The sequence below is a fragment of the Pygoscelis adeliae genome, unplaced genomic scaffold (genome assembly GCF_000699105.1).
Source record: "Pygoscelis adeliae isolate BGI_AS28 unplaced genomic scaffold, ASM69910v1 Scaffold380, whole genome shotgun sequence".
Taxonomy (NCBI): domain Eukaryota; kingdom Metazoa; phylum Chordata; class Aves; order Sphenisciformes; family Spheniscidae; genus Pygoscelis; species Pygoscelis adeliae.
Window position 1 is genome coordinate 139,913 of NW_008823912.1, and position 15,347 is coordinate 155,259.

General features: G+C 34.8%; 1 protein-coding gene across 1 annotated transcript in view; it reads right to left on the reverse strand.

Moving 5' to 3' along the window:
• Positions 1–15,347, reverse strand: part of SNTG1 (syntrophin, gamma 1) — a 168,313-nt gene that overhangs the window by 38,541 nt on the left and 114,425 nt on the right. The window contains exons 12-13 of the mRNA XM_009335222.1: positions 10,162–10,278; positions 5,852–5,923 (exon numbers count right to left, since the gene is read on the reverse strand). Coding sequence (XP_009333497.1) covers positions 5,852–5,923; positions 10,162–10,278 — 189 coding nt within the window. The remainder of the gene's footprint in view (positions 1–5,851; positions 5,924–10,161; positions 10,279–15,347) is intronic.

Consider the following 15,347-nt stretch of genomic DNA (forward strand, 5'->3'; position numbering starts at 1 on the left):
TCGGGGAAGAACATTAGTAACTCAAGCAAACAAGGCAAACTTGCTTACAGAGAAGTGCAATCTTTTATATTATTGTCCATAACTTACCAGAAAAAATTAATGACCTTTTTTCTACCCTCCATACGGAAAAATTGCTTAACTATTTAAGTTGTTTACCAATTTATCGAAGACACTTAAATCTTGTTAAAATATACACACTTACACATGCACACACATGCACACACGCTCAAACCACAAATGTTCAGATTGCATGTCAAAAATATAAGAGGTACCAAAAAGACATATACAGTTCAACCAGCTTTGAAGTACTGAACAGGAAAAGGCCATCTGCCCATTTCTGAAGCTAGTGATATAAGTGCCTGCTTTTCTGGAATATTGAAGATTTGACCAATCCTAACATTGGAATTAGTTGGCTGTTAATGGGGCTTTACCCCGCAAAATAGAGGATAGGGTCAAAAAAGTTTCTTCCAGAATAAACTAGAAATATTTATTCATAGCAAATTCTACCATCAATTCTATTGAAAATGATTCATAGATACATTTTAATGTCAGAAGTGGTATTATTAGATTATCTTGCCTGACAAATTGCCTAACATGGATCACAGATTTTCATCCACATGCTAGTGTCACTGTCCCACTAGCATCAGTTTGAATAAAACTGGTGGTAAAAAAAAGAAGTGGTTTAAAAGCTGTCAACTTCTCTTACCAGTACCTTCCACTGATTAATCATCAAAACTTTTATAGTTTCTAGCTTCTTCCCAACTTGAACTTGCCTGACTTTGATTTCTACTCACTCTTTCTTTTTACCTGTTTCTTTTTAGGGTTAAAGAGTTCTTCAGTGCCTTGTATTTTCTCTCTGTTAAGGTATTTCCACTCCATAATCTACAGACCTATTGAATTTTTAATAAATTACTTTGTATGCTTATCAATTTATGTATTTACCACCCCAGGTCTTAAGCTATTTGCATCTCCATAGATGTTCCTTTTACATCAAACATAGCCCATTGATGTTTGCCATTATTTCACAATGAATAATCTAACCCAATGTATTTAAAATGTGATTTTTGTACTCAGCCTGTTTTACCTACTTTGCATGTCAAAAATTATTTCAACCCAAAAATCTTGACAATGAAGAGCTTTATACTTACAAGATATGGTATTTTGAAAACTTTCTACAGAACCTTTTTTTATAATCCACTATTGTTTTGGTAGTTTATGAATGTGATTGTCAGGGTTTGGGGGTTTTTCATACTTTTTTACTACCTAAAATTTTAAATATTGAATTAGGGGATCAGTGCTCTTTGCTGAATTTATGTCAATAAAACTGTTTTTCACACAGTCAAAAGAGAGCTTTTTAAAATCTGATTTTATGCTTCAAATTTTAATGGTCTTCCTGATTATTTAGAAGGTCCTAATCACATTAAGAATAGTGACTTATTGCCTTGCTTAAGGCAAGTCTTCTCCTTTTTCTTTTCCTTGTAATCTGATTGGGGGCGGGGGAAAGAAAAAAAAAAGAATACAGTGACAACAAAATAGTGATTTACTAGAGGACTATTATAAATATGAATCCGCTAGTTATAAATCACATAATAATCTCTGACATCTCTGATTAAGGTGCAGAAGATCCTGCCCTTTAAGTGCTTGAGGCTGAGAGAACCATAAAAATTGAAAATGGCATCCCAGTTTCCTATGTCATTCATGAGAAGAGTTGGAGTTTTTGGAAAGGATGCTAAAGGAGAAAGCACACTCTGCACATGGAGACAACTGTGAAGAAAACATTGGCCATAGTGGCAGATGAGTTCTGAGTTTTATTTAACAAGTTTGGACTATATTCCCTTCCTGACAATTAAATCAGTGAAGTCCTCTGCTGGGTGTAGACATTAATATTTATTTAGTGTTTTAATATTTTTATTGTCACCAGAAGTGGCAGTATTCTCTCATACTGAAACACTGAAATATTAATGTGTATTCAGTAGGATCTGGCAGTTCATATTCTCCACTGTAGCACTTCTGTCATGAAGATAAACTTAGAGAAATCTCTCTAACTGAGGAAAATTACAGTTCTATTTTAAAAGACAAACTTAAGGTAGTAAGTCTCTCTAATCAAAACTGATCTTGTGAAGTTCATCAGAATTTTAGTCAGAATTAAGGAGTGGAAGAAGGAGAAAAAATGCTTTCAGAGAGATTTAGTAAATCCTGTCCTTGTGGCATGAGGGACAGTTATTGAAGTTGCCAGTATACAGCAGGAGAAAATACCAGCATGCTTGGGTGAAAGTTGCATCCTAGTTTCTAATGATTATAAGTCTAAATATGGAAAAAGTTTTTGAAACATCTCATTCCAATCTAAACAAGCCATGTAATGCAGATACATTTTGATTAGTAAGTGTTGTGATAACATTTAGTAATTCACTTTGACAAAGAAGACATGACCCAAGACCCACGTTCTTCCTGGCTCTACAGAGGTGTTGCGGCAGTCCTGACCAACACACTCAGTCCTGCATGCAGATGATAAATCTTCTGCTCCTTCTCAGGATGCCCAACAGCCTGATTGATATAGAAAGAAATATGCTTTGGAAACATTAATTCTAAAGCACTACTTCTCACTTCTGGGTAAATTCGTACAAAAGTTAGCACAGACCACTTGCAAGTCCTACTTGAAGTGAATATTAACCACAGAAGCTGCATCTATACTAACAAATTAGGCATATATGGGACTGTTTGTTGACATTATAGCCAGCTGGAAAGGACCAGACCACATCCATACTATGAAACTCTTTATCTCCCTAAAACAGGGTGCTCACATTCAATGGCTCATTACAAATGAGCCTTTGCCCATGATAACTCTCAAGCTACGCCAGGAATTGTTTGGAAGAGTGCTAGATGGTCCATTTGGCCCAAAATCCATGGTAGTGATAATTCTAAAATAAATTAAGAATATAGATGATGGTGTTCCACCATCTGGGAATGTTCTATAATATTTACTTGTAGTGAAGTGTAGACTGAACAATGTGAATTTAGCCGAGAATATGGAACTAAACCCACTTAAGAGACACTGAGTGATGATATTGTCCAGCAAACAGGCATTACTATCTTCCTGGATTTATCTCTGCCCGATGACATGTGATTGTCTCTTCTGAAGTAGAAACACAGAATAATTCTATCTTCTCAATTTTCCTGAAAAGAATGACATGAACTCAGTCTCTGCCATGGAAGAACAGGAAGTGCAGGAGAGCGAACACTCTGCGGTAGAAGAGCCCAGGTTTCTTTTCTTCATTTTTTCATTATGTTTCCTGAGCTATCATGCTATATCTGTCAATCTCTGAAAATATAATCGCTTCAAACCCTGTTAGCCTGCCCTTTTGCCATTTGACTCATCCTCCAAGGACAACAAATTTATAATGAAAGTAGCATGTGAGGTACTATAGAAGGGAAGAAGTTTGAAGGTGATCACAAAGCACCAGAGTAACTTTTTTAAAGTTGTCTCTGCTTCAGTAATATCCATGGGGCTTCTACAAATGTGTCTAGAAACATGCACTGCTAAAATGGAGACATTTATGATGGCATAAAAGCTGAAAAAAACCTTGAGTCTCTGCAGAGGTTCAATGTAATAGTAGTAATGGGAAGCTGTTTTTCTTGGTTTTACTTGCTTTTATATTGAGTGAAACCATATTTAAGTCTTATAGTACCTGCTGTAGAAAACTAGAATATGGTGAAGATTAATACTCCAATGTCAGAAGATGTAATTTCATTGCAATGATTTTTCTACTTCCATTTTTTATTATTTACAGGTTTTAGTCAGCTAAAGAATCCATCTGAAACATTTCAACACTTTATAAACTTGACCGTGTTTACTGACAATAAAGGAATAACTTAATATGAATAATGTGATAAAGAAACACATAAATGATATTCCTATATCACTTAAACTGGAATTGCTTCTCTGCCAGGACATCCTCTGTCAATACAGACTGAGAATGGAGGATCTACACCTCTTCCCAGACAGTTTGGAGATCTGGATGATAAGAAAAAACAGCATATTTGTACTCTTTTCTGTGCTTCCACACAATAGTGCCAGGAAGACATTGGTTTAGGTTTTACTGCTTTGTGGACTGAGTCCTTGGCTGTAACTAACTTCTGCTACATGGCTGAAAAGAGAAAAAAAGTCCCTGCATTGGTATGCAAGAACAGGGGATAAAGGAGAAGGAGAAAAAAGAAAAATGGCTAAAAATGAGTGAATGAGAAGAGTATCAACAAAGGAAAATTGTAGAAGAAATGAAAAGAAGGACCTTTAAATTACAGAAAACTATATGGCATATATTCTGTACATTTCTATTCAAACTGTATAATAAAATCTTTGGATAAGTCACAAGGAAGAGTCGTCCTGGTTCCAACAGGCTTACTTCTCAAAGAGCTACCTTGGTGCTTACTGTTTTCCAGGCTCAAGGCCTGAAGTAATCAGAGGTTAACAGGAAAAAAAAAATAAATGTGCATGTCACAAGTGAGATTTTTCATCTCTGTCAAAGCCTGACTGTGCTCTAAGACCATTGTTCATATTATGCCCTCAGTGCAATGTCTTCACAGAGTGACTAAATTTTCCTGTTAATTCTCTCCCTACATGACCACTATTAAAGAGTCAATGTTTGCACACACTAGGTAGTTAAAAGACATACCACGGCGATGGGATGTGTTGCATTTTGGATGTTCTAGCCCCTGATGAAGACCCCAGACCTCACAGCCAACATAGCAGTAAAAGAACTCCTTTCACTTTTCTGTTCCAGACTGCTAGCAGAGAGTTTTTTTCAGACTATAAATTTGGTTTCTTATTTTTGAAGACTCTGATGTAAAAAGTTCCTGAATTTTATTGAGCTGTTCCACTTGTAATCTGCCTCCCTAAGGAAAGAATAGTGCACCTATGTGACCTACAAAAACTAGGAATTGTACCATGTATGTCAGTATAAGGTCTTCCCAATGGGAAATGCTTTTTTAAAATATGATTTTTCATACTTCTTTTTGATAATAGTCTATCTCTGCCTAGATGAAACTTCAGAAAAGACCAAATTACCTTTTACATAATTTTGACCCAAAAAACCCCAAACCAACATACACAGGAAAGCATTTCAGATGAATGGAAAGAGACAAATTTTTTTTCATCTCTTTCACCTCCTTTTCCTCTCCTCATGTTTTAGATTGAGAAATGCTGAGCATCTGGAAAACTGTTTTTCACTGTTTTTAAAACAGAGAGAAGACCATATATATTAATTCTGAATGAATTCAGAAATAAAAATTAAAAACAATCTACAATAATGGCCCTATTCAATTTGCTACTCATAACTTTAACTTTCTAAACATATTTCATTATCTCTTCCCATTTATTACAGTTAAGACAAACTGAAGAAATTGGAAAAAATAAGACAAAGGTTTTCAGAATGGTATTGCATATTTTAAGGACTTTGCTCTCAGTATTAGTGAAATCTTACATTGCAGCCATTATTAGTTGCATCAACATATTTGAAAGCAACCAAATTGATCGCTATTTCTTTAGCTTCTCAGTTAGCAAAAGAAATGTTATACAGGTTAAATATGACATTAAAGTAAAGCTATAAAACCCATACAGCATTGTGGAGAAATAAAATAGTTTCCTAGTCAAAATCAGTTTATTTCCAATTTTGCCATGCCTTCTAATTTGGCTCTGTGTCTACTGATACCAGGAATTCTGATATTGACTTCAAGGGGAAAAAAATCGACCTCTTTCTGCAAGGTGGTCACATGCAGTTTCCAGTTGTAGTGTTATGCTCCGGCTTGTCAACTGGTCTGACAAAGTGGTAATTTACCTTATACTTTCTCATCATACCTTGAGAATTTTGCACATTATCTCGTAAACTGAAAATGTTTTCTCAGCTCGTGTCCAATCCCAGGTTGTGACCTTGGAAACAAAAAACAAACAAACAAACAAAAAACCAGGAAAAGAATGCAAGTTATTTTTGTTTATTTCAAGAATTAAGTTTATTAAAAATATAAAAATCTATCCCTAAACCATTTACAACCAGTTTGTAAATGTTTCTCACCACTTCCCTCCATGTAACTGTATGCCACAATTTGCTCCCAGTCACCTACATTGTTTGCAAATCCATAAAATCAAATTTTCCAACCTTGCAACGTCCCAGACACTTACCCACATGCCTTGAAATCCAGGGGAAAAAACTAACAAGAAACAACAGAGGCAAATATACATTTTCTTTTTTTTCTTACCAAGATTAATCTACTAAATTCTAACAAACTAAGATTTGAAGAATAGTCTGTTTCTCCTCTTTGTCTTAGGATTTGAAAATTGCTTTTAGCAGTATTAATTTAAAGCAACTATTGTACACAAAGAATTGCATAGATAAAAGAGTTCAATAAAATCATGCAAGACTAAGGGTTAAGACTTAAACAAGACAGAAAGGGATAGATGAATATATTCAGTAAGGGAAGAGTCAAGCAATCTATAAATAACTTTCCAAGGAAACTGTGAGAAGGAAAGAGGAGAATTATTCACAATCTCAAAAGACAGAAGAACACAAAATAGAATGAAAATTGAGGCTATATATGAAGAAAAAAAAAAAAAAAAAGTCTTAACGGTAAGAAGCTTTGAACAGTGGTTCAGCTCCAAAGGAAGACAGTTGTATCATTACAATTGTTAGGCGAGATGAAGAGGTTGTTGAAGACAGAAGTTTATTTGGTTTTCAAGAATCAAGAATATAAAGTTCTTTGAAAAATGTATCATAAAATAGTATACATAGCATACAAAGAAAATATTATATGAGACCAATTTATCTTTTACCTAAAGAGAAAACAATCATTAATAGACACAACATGGCTGAGAAGCATCTATGGGTTTGGATGCCTCGGTATAAAACTTTCTTGATCAAAATTATTTTCGTATTGTATGAGAAAATTCTATCCCTAACTAATTCTTAGCTATAAACACTATCATAACTGAAACTCCTTTGAGGAAAACAGTCAGGAATGAAAAGTTCAAAAATACAGTGTCATAGTTCCTCTTCTATTAGAATTTTATTTATTTGCAGTCATCCTCAAACTCAGTTTTAACTATGTTATTGAAGTACGGGTATTAAACCAGATTTCTAAGGAAGGGAATGACTAAATACTGAAAGTCAACAGATTGTTTGATATAGAATGAGGAAGTAAAGAAATATTGGAAATATACAATCTTTATGTCTGAGTTTTAAGAAGTTATTCAGAGATGTGACGAACAACATGTAAAATGCTTTTGTCAGGGAAAGAAAGAAGGGCGGGGGGGGAAGCTGCTCTTTCTGCTGTGGACAAAAAAATTAACTTTCTCACCATGAAGACAGAAATGGGGAGAGGAGTCTTGCTAAAGCTCCACTGAGCCCAAAACACCAGCCACACAAGCTGAAGTCATATTGCCCCATCAGGAAAATTAGTTACTATTGCTGCTGAAGCACAAAGCCATTCGGAGCTATGTTTAAAAGCTTACTGTAGTGTCCATACTTTGGGGAAAAATATCAGAGCTCCCCCTTCTCCCCTAGTTTTCTACTTTTGTCTGTACTTATAAAAGGACTTCTTTTCAGGTCAAAACAAAACTCCTTCTATAGTGCAAAGCAAAAGCAACTATAGAATTAAGACACCGATAGAAATTGCTTGCCCTGTTCACTTTTAATATTTTAATTTAAAAGCTTGAGTAGCAAGAGAAAAGGTGTTAGCAGCTCTTTCTCAATTAAAGTCCATTCTCTCTGAGATTTCCAACTATAAACTGTAAGAAAGTGAAACCCACCAGACTTGGCACACTTAATAATTCTAAAGGAGAAAATGTACCAGGAAATAACAGAAAAAGAAAAAAAAAGTAATTTTGTTTAAAGCTTTCAAAATGCAAATAAGATAGGTTAGAATTGCTCATTTATCTGAGCATGGAAAGTAGAAGTACTATTGATCAAACCGATAAAAATGAGGCAAGGGGAGGCTGCGGATATACACTGTTTAAACACATGCTTCCTTAATGTGTTAGACTTTGGCAGAGACCAGGGAAATACTTTCATTTTATTTTCTGCTTAAAAAATTGGCAGCACATCTCTGTTCAGAAAACAACTTAATCCAAGGAGTTTACACTGCAAATATAAATAAAACTGTTTTTCTTCTTATAAGTACACTTTACGTATCTCATAAATAGAAGCTCTGAAACTGTGGCATTGAAAGTTTGTTCTTAATCTTTCATAATCCCTGGAAGAGATGAACACATATACCTGCAGCATAGCAAACATAACTGTATGTGTAAAAGTTTGCATATAGAAAATAAGATTTTAGAAGTCCTTTTAAAAGGCCTACTGTGGTCTTCAATAAGAAGATAATTTTGCTGGGCATATAAGTGTGCAATTATTACATAAATTACGGGTTTTTTAAGGTAGGTCTGTAGGAACTCTTCCTCTGTTTGTCCTTTTAAAAGCGTTCTGTTTCCCTCCTACTCCATGGAGAGAAAATATTTTTCTCTATGTTTGAATTGTCTTTCTATTTTGGAATAAGAACCAGAATCTAGCAAGACAAAATCATGTTGTGCTTGCAGCTCAGCTGAAACAAGACCTATAAAGGTTTCAAGGATCGGTGGCTTGTCTCATACAGCAGCAGCTTGACAAAATTGTCCTAACTCACATCACCATGGTTCACAGCCCTATTATAAACATGTTCCTCCCTCACTCATTAATTATCACCCACTACCCATTTACTCACCAAGAGCATATTACTCCTGGAAACGTAAGATTAATCCTCAGTAAAGAGGCTTGTAGTTCCTTCCGTAGTGCTTACAAAAGAATAATCTTCCTCTTTGGTATTGAACGGGAGCTCTCAGCATTGTTTCTGCTTCTATCTAGTGTCTAGAATGGAGGTGGCTTTATTTGATGGGCAGCAAATGCTCAGGTAGGTCTGCCAAAGCCAGGAGAGCTGCTTTTGAATTAAGGTGCTTGGCAGCATAATCTGACATTTTAATCTGATCCTGAAAAATATCCACCAACCAAAGCCAAATTCCCATTACTAGCCATGGGAGAGCCAAACTCCTATACCAGTGAACTAGTGTACCAACATTGAACACACAAAGTTTTCAGTTCATACTTACATCCATTCTTCATGTCTTTCACATGTTCTTAAACACTTTGCTAAACAAACATGAATAGTGACTGATGAATGATGTAAAGACTTGCAAGTTGGCTTTGAACTACCTCAGGAACAGGTTGCCCAGAGAGGTGATAGATGCCCCATCTCTGGAAACATTCAAGGTCAGGTTGGACGGGGCTCTGAGCAACCTGATCTAGTTGAAGATGTCCCTGCCCACGGCAGGGGGGTTGGACTAGATGACCTTTAGAGGTCCCTTCCAACCCAAACTATTCTATGATTCTATGATTCAGGCAGGAAGGAGCTACAGCCTGGATCTGGCAACACAGGGTTTAGCAGCAGTCAGAAAGGTCACCCAATAAACAGAACAAATGAATCCACATGACTGTCCCTGCTGCCAGTATGGGACTGCTACTGGCTCCTTAGCTACTGGCCTAAAAGTTAGCTAGACTATATCTCTGTTTACTGCAGTTAGATGTACCATAAAACTGTGAAAGTAAATTGCTGAGTATGAGACAACAGCTAAAATTTTGCCCAGTGTTGCCAGTCAGATTCCAATTAATATATTTAAGCTAAACAATTTCATTTGCTTCCCTACCTTCCTTTTGGTGCTCCCAAGCAGCGTAAAAGTTACATTCAGGATGAAATCTAAATACAGAGATATTGCCATTTCCACAGCATGTAAAAAGCTTTGCTATTTCCCCAAATCTCAGCAGTTTGACTAGAATGATAGTTCAGTTTAAATCTAACCATCTTGCTTCAGGCTTGTTCTGTCTGCCAAAGGAAAATGAAAAGCCCCCTTTTAGCACAAGTGGATTTCTCTTGTATTTTTCTAAGTGCTCAGGTAAGCGGGGGAAAAATTCTTGTTAGATGCCCAATCATGTGACAAACAGCTATACCACATACCCTGGAAATTTTCAGTGTTGTAAGTTGAAATCCTGTTAGGTCAATGAGTGATATCTCATTGTGAAAGCCTTGTAAATATTACATGAAATTATTTTAATAACATTTATTCCCACTAAGAATGACAAATATACTTACTGGAGGTGCTATGAATTTATACAGGGAAGATCCCCTCAGTGCTAGAAACTTTGGTGTGTACATTCGATCCTGAAGGGAGTCTTGTTCCCGTTCTTCTGTCCAGCCCATGTAGACTATCTGACAGAAAAATCAATAGTGTTGACAAATTCCTCAGTCACTTTCTTCAAATGAATTGCAAATATTTCATGAAACTAAGCTGATGTCTGTCAAATTTTACGTAGCTACAAACCTTGAACCACTGACACAATATGGTGTATTGGCAGTTCACTTACAATCACGTACTTGTATAAAGGATCCAAAAACATCAGAACAAATATTTATTGTACTAGCAATAACAAAAAAGCTAAACCACATACTCAGTGGATGTTTAAGGTCTATCGTCTCATTAAAAGCTCCCTGAAGTAATTCTACATATTTGCTGACGGGTCACGTCGGAGAAATTTAATGCAAGCAAAGTGTAAGGAACCACTAGGCAGGAATACAAAATCAAGTAACTGTTGTTACACTGCAGTGTAGATACAGTCTCCACATACAAGTTCACAATTATGCATTAAATATGATCTTACAAATTTTATTTCCAAAAAATGACACGCTTTTTTTTTTTCCCCGCTAAAAATCCCTATGTAGGAGCTTTGAACCTCCTTGCTTAGGAATAGCAAATTAACAGGCTGTTTTCAGACACTATTTTGAACAGACTTCATCTACAGCTAAGAAGTAACCAGAATGGTGTTGATTCTTACCACTACTTGCAGATCTTCCGACATAGATGTATGAACTAGAACTTATTCAAACCCATTTTAGGATCTAATTCCCCACATATCCATCCATTAAGTTTGAGTAATTTAATATCAAATCCTTAAAGAGTAACAGAGTATGAGTCACCACTATGCCAACTTCTGGAGAACATCTGGACAAGGAGTAGACACATCATGCAACTTTTGATTTATAACCATGCCATTAGTAATAAAATACAATTTCCAGTGTGTTCTGGTACACCACTGCTATGGAAAATAGATCAACCCATATTTCATACAGTGCTGCTAATGGAACAGATCTATTTTTAAATCTCTTTGTGAAACTGATTTCTACATTAACTAGGCATGGGGCATTCTCTGTCTTAAATGTCAGTAATGAACATGTAAGGAACAGTTTAGGAAAAGTAACTACAATCATATTAATAGTCATCGAATTAGTAAGTTTACCAATGGTATAAATGTACCTAAAATGAATGTTTGTACTGCGTGTTTTATCCTTTGAGATTTTGTATGTCTCGTACTTTTAAAAAAGCGATTTGCACAAGTTTATTTCATTACTGTTGGGAAGAGGATTTTCATCAACAGTTCTTCATGGCATATACATTAAAATAAATGAGGGGTCTGTTGTTTTTTTTTTCTTTTTTTTTTCCCCTTCTGTTTTTCTGTTGGGTTGGATTGTATTGTAACACACTGGAAATTAATGGCTTTTTCAAATCCCCATGTATGGAATCTATGCTATTAGTCTCCAACACAGTTTATTAGATATTTTATGGTCTATAAACATAGACAGGGAGAAGGTCCATTCCTCTAATACTTACAGTGAAACCTCATCATTTAGTTATTTTGCCAATAGCAAAAACTAGTACTGTAATATTGTCTTGGGTCCAATGAATAACATGTATTTAAGTATCTGCTGGTTTGGTGATTAAACAAGTTTATAAAACTCAAAAAGAAAACAGAGCTGTACCACAACATGCAAGAATCAAGCAGAGTGCTCAACATTATATAACTAAATAACTAAATAACACTATGTAACGCAATAACTAAAAAGTAATATTTTCTGAAATCTCATTCATTCCTGAATGAAGAAATAGTCAGGAAAAAAACCCCCAACTGACAGGTACAGTAAGAGAAGTTTTAAATTATTTCAATTCAATGTTTATTCAGATTTCCCTCATTTCTGTTATTTTGTATGTTATCCAATGCAGGATAAGTATCGATCCCCATCCCTCTGACTTGGTAGGAATCCGTAGAGCTCAGTGACTGAGAGGGGCTACACAGAAGAGTAAAATTAGTATAAAAAATTGTACTACTACGTGCAGAAGTTGGGCACATTTTCCTCTCTGTAACAGAAAAAGTATGAATGATCTCTAATTTCTAGGAATTGAGACTTCTATGCTTTTAAAGTAATTAAACTGAATTGATTTGGTTCTCTCTTGATTTGTTTCATTAAAATCGGACACATGGTAAGATATCATCTTGCCTGATGATATTAAATATCACTGTAGCACTGTATGTAATCTGTTTTCAGTTAGTGTTTTTCTTTTTCACATTCCTCATTTCTGCTTCTACTATTCATCAGAACAACAAGATACAGTCACTCATGCTGTGCAGATGTATTGATATTTCACATTTGATTGCCTTAATGTTAAAGCAGCCATGAAATTTAAGGCAATTGCTCCTTTAGACATTTCTCCCTTGCCTCTGTAGATCATGAGGAGAAATTAGATTGACTTTTCAGACAACCTGGTGTACCGAGGTTTTATTAACAAAAAAGCATTTCTCCTTCAGATTAAATACCTACTATTAAACGTACAGAAGAACTGTTAAGCAAAGGCTGTATGATTATAATTAGGAACAGTTACAAAGTTGTTTGAGTGCACGTGCATATTCACGTGTGGGCTACATTGTGGAAAACAGGGCAAAAATGAACAAATACTTGATAATTATTTTATTTATGTGTTCCTAAAGTGGTCTCAGTTTATCTAAACACACTGAACATGTGAAGTTAGATGAAATATTGTAATTTTTACATAATGAAGCTGAGAAACTCTTGAAAATGTTTCACTTACAAGATAAAATAGAGGCCACGTTCTTGAGACATGTATGTTAGTGGTAAACATTTTGACTTCTAAAAAAGCTTTGACTATGAACAACTTCAAGAAAATGATTTATTTGGAAAGGGATTTTAAATTTCCAAATTAATAGTTCATGTGTATGTATGTATTTAAACAGTGGATGAATATGAAATTTGATTTGTGGGTTTTGGAATATATCTTAATGCTGTACATGTGGACTTGGCCTGAAATATGGAATTTCATGAGATCCTATCTGAAAAGAAACATCTACAACCACAGACACACGATGAATGGAAATAAATGTGAATCCCAAAATAGACAGTGCATAGCATGCTCCTTTATAAATTTAAAAACCAGGTCAGTTTTTTAACCTTAGAAAAGTTTTTTTAAGTCCCTATAAACTGCTGACCATTATCAACAAAGGTGGTGGTGGTGGTGAAAACAGATTTTATTTGTGATCACATTCCACTTAAAAGATAATTTTTGCAGTCCTGGTTTCTAACTTACCTGGAGCAGTTCATTCTTCAAAATCAAATGGTGACACAAATTAGTTAACTTACTGGCTGCTGATTCAGTAACAAAGATTCAGTAAGTTATTATGCTTTATGAGTTAAATCATGTACAGTTTAAAAAATCTGTATCTAAATGATAAATGAAATGGGACACTTTCTTCAGTCAAAAATCCATAATCTCCCAATTTAGTATGTATTTACATCACACGGACATCCTAATCAAGCAAGATAAATTGTCATAAATTGCCATATTTCATATCAGTCCAACATATTGCTAAAATGACTTAAATAGCCTTGACTTTCAGAGAGACTTCTCCAGAGTTTTTACACAAATTTTATTATATTTTAGGAAGAACAGTAAGATAAAAATACAACAAAATTTCCCCAAAATGAAATGTAAAATGTATGTGACATTACATAAGTAAGGCGATTCAAACATCAGAACAGATGCACTGACAGCTTTTTATCTTGGAAGTCTCATATTCATACTCATATTATGTGAAACAGTGCTGCAGGGCAACAGGATAAACATGGAGTCAGAAGACAAATGAATATGTCAGACAACACAGGAGAAAAATGACGAGGGATGAGGAACTCAGATAATGCTCTCTACCCTGGTATTAATATCGTTTTCTCTGTATGATAGTCTCAAAATTCATTATAGTCAATTGTTAGCAGAAAAACAATAAACCCACACTGAAATGGAACAAAAAATGTGATCGCAATGCAATCATTGGCAAAAACAGTCCTGTATTTAACAGGCTTAGGAATTTTATGCTGAATAAGAATTTTTTTTCAAAGTCAACAGGAGAACTAATCATATACAATTTTGAATGAATGCTAGAAAAATTCTGCTCTACTGTAGATATAGTCAAAATATCTCCTATCCTATTTTTCAGGTTTGTGAAAAGCCTGGTAGTATTTCCTTTTTTTTTTTTTTTTAATTCATGTGAATTATTTTCTATCTTCTTCACAAACGAAGTCCACTAAAACAAGGCAGTCTGCATATGAAAAGTAATCTCAAAGAAACAGAAAACAAATGGCAATGAAAGGTTATTTTACATATGTTTCAGATTATATTTAAAATAGTATGAAACCTCATTTGTTTCATTATGTTTTGTGACAAATAAACATCAGTAATAGTCAGTATTTTCTAGAAAATTATGCCATGAAATTATTTATAGCAAAGGAACAGCTTTGGCAAATATCCCCTTTGGCTTTTATTTCTGAAATTCAAAATTTAGAAATGAACTATTTTTTATTTGAATTGTGGATGGACAATGTCCTGGGCAACCTACTCTAGGTGGCTTTTCTTGAACAGGGGGGTTGGGCAAGATGACCTCCAGAGGTTCCTTATGACCTCAGTCATTCTGTGATTCCTTGAAATAAGAAAAATTATGAATGTATAAAACCAGAAAATGATTGCTTGCAAAATAGTTTCCCCCTTCAGTTCTCCTCTGTTATATCTCCTCCTTTCTATCCTGTGTGCTTTAGAGCTATCACTGACAAAGATCACCTTCATATTTTTGAACCATCTACCTACTAATATATTACTCAATCTCTAAGCATTTCATTTACTATTGGAGATTATAAAATTATTGTGGGAGGTTATAAGATTACACATTTATTGTATCTCATATAGTTTAATTTCCTTCTGGGTAAGAACTCATGTTTGTCATCTTGTTACCAGACCAAGGCTGAGTATAGATTTTCCATTTGGTTTTGTCCTGTTCTGTATTTCAGATGATCACACAAAAGTGAAGTAAATATTTATGGGTCTTAAAGTAAACAGTACCAGAGAAAGAAGAAAAGAATTCTTAGTTATGGAAGATGATTTTTCC